We start from the raw sequence: 6,909 nt of genomic DNA on the forward strand, positions 1-6,909 counted from the left end.
GTGTAATTATAATAACCATAACAAAATACACAGGATTTGTTCAACGTAGCGCCCAAGTCCAGACACCCAGAATATTAAAAACTACACATTCCCCAGACACTCTCTATACAAACCCTACGATTTTGAAATATGCAGTGAAGTATAATGACTGTACGATAGTGCTTGCACCAACATGGAAGTGGCATCAGAATCGAATAAAAGCGGAATTATTATTTATTTGTATCAATAGTAACAACAATAATAATAATAATAATAATAATAATAATAATAATAATAGTGGTAGTATGTTAAAACTACTACTACTACTACCACTACTAACAGAAGCAGGCTGCAGCAGTTTGTCGCCGCACACGTTTGGACCGCTGGGCTGGCACAGGGCGAGCTGTGATTGGCCGCTGTTGTACAAAGGCGCTCCCAGTGATTCAGTTCAATTAATTCATCAATTTGACCGAAAACTTCTTCGGGTATAAACAGTTGCCGGAGAAGCTATTTTTCCTTCCAACACTTGTTGTTAGTTTGTTTTCCGTACTCTCTGTGCCGGTCCACTGGTAGATCCCTCTCTGTGTGCGGTGAGGACACTTGCTTTTACAAGTGATTTAGTTTGTCTTTAAACTCTAAACGCTGTTTTGCATCCACCAGTTGTGGTGCGAGGGGTGCGGCACTTTTAAAAGTCCCCTTGCTGAAACCCTCCTCGGTTTAATTATTTTGGGATTTGTTGATTGATTGGCACTGGTCTACAATGCTTTCAGAAGTCGTCTGCTTCAGAGACAATATGTTCTATCTAGTATGGGTTTTGATGTGCTGAATTCTAATGACAAGTAAAACTGATTTGTATACAGTTCCCAATACATTCAAGTTTTGAGTTTGCCGGTTTATTGTGTAGTTGGTATAGTTTTAATCCTAAATTGTAAACCTAGGTCTTGTTTATGGTTGTTTTACACATGTGTAGTTTTGATTGCATCATCCATGACTTCTAGGAATAACATGATGCAATATGACAATATTGGGTTCAGACTGCATAATTCATAGTTTTGCTCAAAAACCAAGTACTGTCTAATCCCACTCATGGTTGTATTCATAGATCCAGTCAAATCTGCATTTGACTGATTTCTGGTTTAGAGATCCCTTCACTTTATAACCAATTGATCCTCTGCCATTCAAGTCAAGGGTCTTGTATACTGACCCAGTAGCACATCTTGATCTAGAGCCAATCAACAATCGTAAGCATTTCTGTTGGTAAAGTTTGACATCTAAGTTCAGAAGCACTTTGGCTGTAGACCAGTGTAGTAAGTGATTGATCTGACTGCATTTTTACAAAGGCTTTTTCTCCCCAGGGTTGTTGATGCCAACAGAATTGTTTTTATTTTTTCCCTTCAACATCTCCCCCTCTGATGGGCAGCTCTGAGCCCTGAGAGAGTTCCTGAAAAAACTGGGACCATGACTCCCTCTGCTATCAACAAGATGACCTGCAGGAGAGCTCTGTGCTGTGTGCTGATTGCCTGGGCTGCAGTGGCATCTGCTGCTGTGCTGAATCCAGATGAAGTGAGAGACTGGCCCGGGGGAACGGCAGAGAGGAGTGGACAGGGATACAGGGTGGCCCATGGTCCCCCCTCTGGCACAGCCTTCCGGCTCCTAAATGAGCGGGGCCCCAGCCCAGCGGGGAAGGAAGAGCAGAGTGGTGGAGAAGGTGACTTCCTGTCCCAGAGACATGCCAAAGTGCTGCCGGCACTGTCTGCCATGTGGAGAGAGAGAATCTGGAGGAGAGCAGGAAGGGGAGAGCACACAAGGGAATATGGAGATGGTGACCTCCGTGTTGGTGGATCCAGTCTCTATAGGAGTCTTCTCCCTGTGCCTGTTGCTGCCATCATGACTGAGATGCAGGGAGAGTTGGGGGCAGACCAGGACACTGATGGGGATGAGGAGTGCATTGAGATGACTGCTGGAGTAGATATCCCTGCCGATGCCCCCACACCCTGCCCCTCTACCCCACTTTGCCAGAAGATGAGGAAGGAGAGGAGCCCTGGTGAGCCCTGCAGGCCACGCCCCGGGAGTAAGAACAAGTGCTGCCGTCCCCTGCTTAATGAACCTGAACCTGAATCACAACTGCAGCCGAAGCCAGACTGGGAGGAGGAAGAGGACGTCATCTCGATGCCCGTGTCTGAGAGTGGTGTGCTGGCCAGAGAGGAGCAGGGGCTTCCAATCAAAGAGCTGAGGAGGAAGGTGGAGGTACAGCCAGGAAAAGTGCCAGAGAAGCTGCCCCCAAGAAGGCAGCCGGAGGGCGAGGGCCCGGGCAAGGTGCCAGACCACAAGCCGCCAAGAAGGCAGCCGGAGGGCGAGGGCCCGGGCAAGGTGCCAGACCACAAGCCGCCAAGAAGGCAGCCGGAGGGCGAGGGCCCGGGCAAGGTGCCAGACCACAAGCCGCCAAGAAGGCAGCCGGAGGGCGAGGGCCCGGGCAAGGTGCCAGACCACAAGCAGCCAAGAAGGCAGCCGGAGGGCGAGGGCCCGGGCAAGGTGCCAGACCACAAGCCGCCAAGAAGGCAGCCGGAGGGCGAGGGCCCGGGCAAGGTGCCAGACCACAAGCCGCCAAGAAGGCAGCCGGAGGGCGAGGGCCCGGGCAAGGTGCCAGACCACAAGCCGCCAAGAAGGCAGCCGGAGGGCGAGGGCCCGGGCAAGGTGCCAGACCACAAGCCGCCAAGAAGGCAGCCGGAGGGCGAGGGCCCGGGCAAGGTGCCAGACCACAAGCCGCCAAGAAGGCAGCCGGAGGGCGAGGGCCCGGGCAAGGTGCCAGACCACAAGCCGCCAAGAAGGCAGCCGGAGGGCGAGGGCCCGGGCAAGGTGCCAGACCACAAGCCGCCAAGAAGGCAGCCGGAGGGCGAGGGCCCGGGCAAGGTGCCAGACCACAAGCCGCCAAGAAGGCAGCCGGAGGGCGAGGGCCCGGGCAAGGTGCCAGACCACAAGCCGCCAAGAAGGCAGCCGGAGGGCGAGGGCCCGGGCAAGGTGCCAGACCACAAGCCGCCAAGAAGGCATCCGGAGGGCGAGGGCCCGGGCAATGTGCCAGACCACAAGCCTCCAAGAAGGCAGCCGGAAGGTGAGGGCCCGAGCAAGGTGCCAGACCACAAGCCTCCAAGAAGGCAGCCGGAAGGTGAGGGCCCGAGCAGGGTGCCAGACCACAAGCCTCCAAGAAGGCAGCCGGAAGGTGAGGGCCCGAGCAAGGTGCCGGGGAAGAAGCCCCCACGAAGGCAGCCAGAGGGCGAGGGCCCGAGCAATGTGCCAGACCACAAGCCTCCAAGAAGGCAGCCGGAAGGTGAGGGCCCGAGCAAGGTGCCGGGGAAGAAGCCCCCACGAAGGCAGCCAGAGGGCGAGGGCCCGAGCAATGTGCCAGACCACAAGCCTCCAAGAAGGCAGCCGGAAGGTGAGGGCCCGAGCAAGGTGCCGGGGAAGAAGCCCCCACGAAGGCAGCCGGAGGGCGAGGGTCCGAGCAAGGTGCCGGGTAAGAAGCCCCCACGAAGGCAGCCAGAGGGCGAGGGCCCGAGCAATGTGCCAGACCACAAGCCTCCAAGAAGGCAGCCGGAAGGCGAGGGCCCGAGCAAGGTGCCGGTGAAGAAGCCCCCACGAAGGCAGCCGGAGGGCGAGGGCCCGAGCAAGGTGCCAGACCACAAGCCTCCAAGAAGGCAGCCGGAGGGCGAGGGCCCGAGCAAGGTGCCAGACCACAAGCCTCCAAGAAGGCAGCCGGAAGGCGAGGGTCCGAGCAAGGTGCCAGACCACAAGCCTCCAAGAAGGCAGCCGGAGGGCGAGGGCCCGAGCAAGGTGCCAGACCACAAGCCCCCACGAAGGCAGCCGGAGGGCGAGGGTCCAAGCAAGGTGCCGGGTAAGAAGCCCCCACGAAGGCAGCCAGAGGGCGAGGGTCCGAGCAAGGTGCCGGGTAAGAAGCCCCCACGAAGGCAGCCAGAGGGCGAGGGTCCGAGCAAGGTGCCGGGTAAGAAGCCCCCACGAAGGCAGCCAGAGGGCGAGGGCCCAAGCAAGGTGCCAGACCACAAGCCGCCAAGAAGGCAGCCGGAAGGCGAGGGCCCGAGCAAGGTGCCGGGGAAGAAGCCCCCACGAAGGCAGCCGGAGGGCGAGGGCCCGAGCAAGGTGCTAGACCACAAGCCTCCAAGAAGGCAGCCGGAGGGCGAGGGCCCGAGCAAGGTGCCGGGGAAGAAGCCCCCAAGCAAGGCGCCAGGGAAGAGGCCACCAAGAAAGCATCCGCAGGGGGAGGGTCCAAGCAAGGTGCCGGGGAAGAGGCCCGGCAAGGCGCCAGGGAAGAGGCCACCAAGAAAGCATCCGCAGGGGGAGGGTCCAAGCAAGGTGCCGGGGAAGAGGCCCAGCAAGGCGCCAGGGAGGAGGCCACCAAGAAAGCATCCGCAGGGGGAGGGTCCAAGCAAGGTACCGGGGAAGAGGCCCGGCAAGGCGCCAGGGAAGAGGCCACCAAGAAAGCATCCGCAGGGGCAGGGTCCAAGCAAGGTGCCAGGGAAGAGGCCCGGCAAGGCGCCAGGGAAGAGGCCACCAAGAAAGCATCCGCAGGGGCAGGGTCCAAGCAAGGTGCCAGGGAAGAAGCCCCCAAGAAGGCAGCCGGAGGGTGAGGGCCCGAGCAAGGTGCCGGGGAAGAAGCCCCCACGAAGGCAGCTGGAGGGCGAGGGCCCAAGCAAGGTGCCAGACCACAAGCCTCCAAGAAGAAAGCCGGAAGGCGAGGGCCCAAGCAAGGTGCCGGGGATGAAGCCCCCAAGCAAGGCGCCAGGGAAGAGGCCACCAAGAAAGCATCCGCAGGGGGAGGGTCCAAGCAAGGTGCCGGGGAAGAGGCCCAGCAAGGCGCCAGGGAGGAGGCCACCAAGAAAGCATCCCCAGGGGAAGAGGCCCGGCAAGGGGCCGGGGAAGAGGCCCGGCAAGGCGCCAAGGAAGAGGCCATCAAGAAAGCATCCGCAGGGGCAGGGTCCAAGCAAGGTGCCAGGGAAGAGGCCTGGCAAGGTGCCATGGAAGAGGCCATCAAGAAAGCATCCCCAGGGGGAGGGTCCAAGGAAGGTGCCAGGGAAGAGGCCCGGCAAGGCGCCATGGAAGAGGCCACCAAGAAAGCATCCGCAGGGGCAGGGTCCAAGCAAGGTGCCAGGGAAGAGGCCACCAAGAAAGCATCCCCAGGGGAAGAGGCCCAGCAAAAAGCCTGTGAGGAAGGTGCCAGGGAAGAGGCCACCAAGAAAGCATCCGCAGGGGCAGGGTCCAAGCAAGGTGCCAGGGAAGAGGCCACCAAGAAAGCATCCCCAGGGGAAGAGGCCCAGCAAAAAGCCTGTGAGGAAGGTGCCAGGGAAGAGGCCACAGAGAGAATGGGAGGGTCCAGAGATGATGCCAATCACAATGCCGGGGAGATTGAAGCTGGAGAGAGGACCTGAAGGAGAGAACCTGGCTGGGAGGAGAGCAGCCTTGCCATCCTGCTTGTGCCCCGAGGGTGTGGAGGAGTACGAGGATATCTTCCACAGAGCACACGGTGAGTCGCATGCCCATCCCTCCTCTGTGCGCTCTCCTAAATGGTCATTCCAGTGTTGATGTACTGTGGTGGCCAGTCGGTGCTAATGTACTGTATTTGTCTCTCTTCAGATGCCTGGGACTGCTGTATTCATCTCCCCCGAATGGAGACTGGCTAGGACCTGGGAACTTGTTTCTGTGATGGGGGAGTGGAGGAAAATGGAAAAATAAAAGCTGAAAAAGTGAATTCGATTGTATGAGTTTAACTTTGTGTACATGCATTCCTACTCATCTACACTCCCTCAATGTACTGCTTGGACTGCCCTTTATTCCCCAAGCTTGCTTGGTCTCACTCTACCAGTCCCTTGGCCCCAGGCCCCTGACTGAAATAGAGGGCTCCTCCTAGGTATGTTATTCATTTTCAATTTGGATTTCATTGCTCGGGTGCAACAGTGGCAGTCTTATAAAATAGGGTTTGAAACTGAATGTACATGGACAAGGGTTCCTAGTAAAGGAGACAGACATGGTCTTGCTGGAAGGTTAGGGGATGGAAAGGATATCTGTCCCTTCAAGGTTCTGTAGAATAAGTTAAGGAGTCACTTGATTGAGGATTTGCCTGTAGACCAGATGCAAGTGAAAGAATGTACAGACATGCTGGCAGGGCACGGTCCAATGTCTGCAATCTAAAGACCTTTGGCCCACTGTGAGGCAGGGCCTTCCCATTAAGCCTGTGCAGGTGGATCTCTACATGTTCATGGGGTTCTCGGTAGTGCAGAGTTGCATGGAGCCGAATGCGGGCCAGAGGAGCAGCTGGGTGATGGTGTGGAGTTCTCTTCAGCGGAGGTATACAGTAGTGGACTGGCCATCTGGCGCTGGTTGACCTGTGGGCCTATAAATCTCCCAGCCCAGTCCAGTGCTCAGATTAGTCTGTATAATATGTGGCTTTTATTAGTAATATACACTAGTGGGTGTTGCAGATTAATTTACTTAAATGTACTTTGATTGAAGACTTGTTTTGATTTCTAATCACTGGAGTGTTTTGATGGTTTTTTTTTTTATATTTTCGTTCTTCTTTTTGCGTTTGTTTTTAGTTGTTTATAATAAGGGTATTTATCTGCATTTATCTGCACTGGCACTTTACTAGAGGCTATTAATGCTGCTATTATGAAATGCTTGATGTTGGACTGCCCAACGGTGTATTGTTTTTAAAATCAAATTTTAATAATTCCTTCCCATAAATTTTGTGATTGTCTGTGGAATTTGATTCACTTTTGTGTGTCCTTATCTGTTAGGATGGAGTATTCTCCAATGGCTTAGTCGGCTACAATTTTTATTCACGGTAAAATGTTAAATTTTTAGTGTACTTTATATCTATGGAACACATACTAAAGTTTAATAATTATATAATACAAATATTAT

The 6,909-nt window shown here is 55.4% G+C and overlaps 1 protein-coding gene across 1 annotated transcript; it reads left to right on the forward strand.

Moving 5' to 3' along the window:
- The first annotated feature begins 507 nt into the window (after nucleotides 1-507).
- LOC136751901 (collagen alpha-1(V) chain-like) lies at nucleotides 508-5,737 on the forward strand. Its single transcript, XM_066707651.1, has 3 exons — nucleotides 508-569; nucleotides 1,335-5,512; nucleotides 5,623-5,737. The coding sequence occupies exons 2-3, from the start codon at nucleotides 1,438-1,440 to the stop codon at nucleotides 5,667-5,669; spliced, it is 4,122 nt and encodes a 1,373-aa protein (XP_066563748.1). The 5' UTR covers nucleotides 508-569; nucleotides 1,335-1,437; the 3' UTR covers nucleotides 5,670-5,737.
- The last annotated feature ends 1,172 nt before the right edge of the window (nucleotides 5,738-6,909 follow it).

The sequence above is a fragment of the Amia ocellicauda genome, chromosome 6 (assembly GCF_036373705.1).
Source record: "Amia ocellicauda isolate fAmiCal2 chromosome 6, fAmiCal2.hap1, whole genome shotgun sequence".
NCBI lineage: Eukaryota > Metazoa > Chordata > Actinopteri > Amiiformes > Amiidae > Amia > Amia ocellicauda.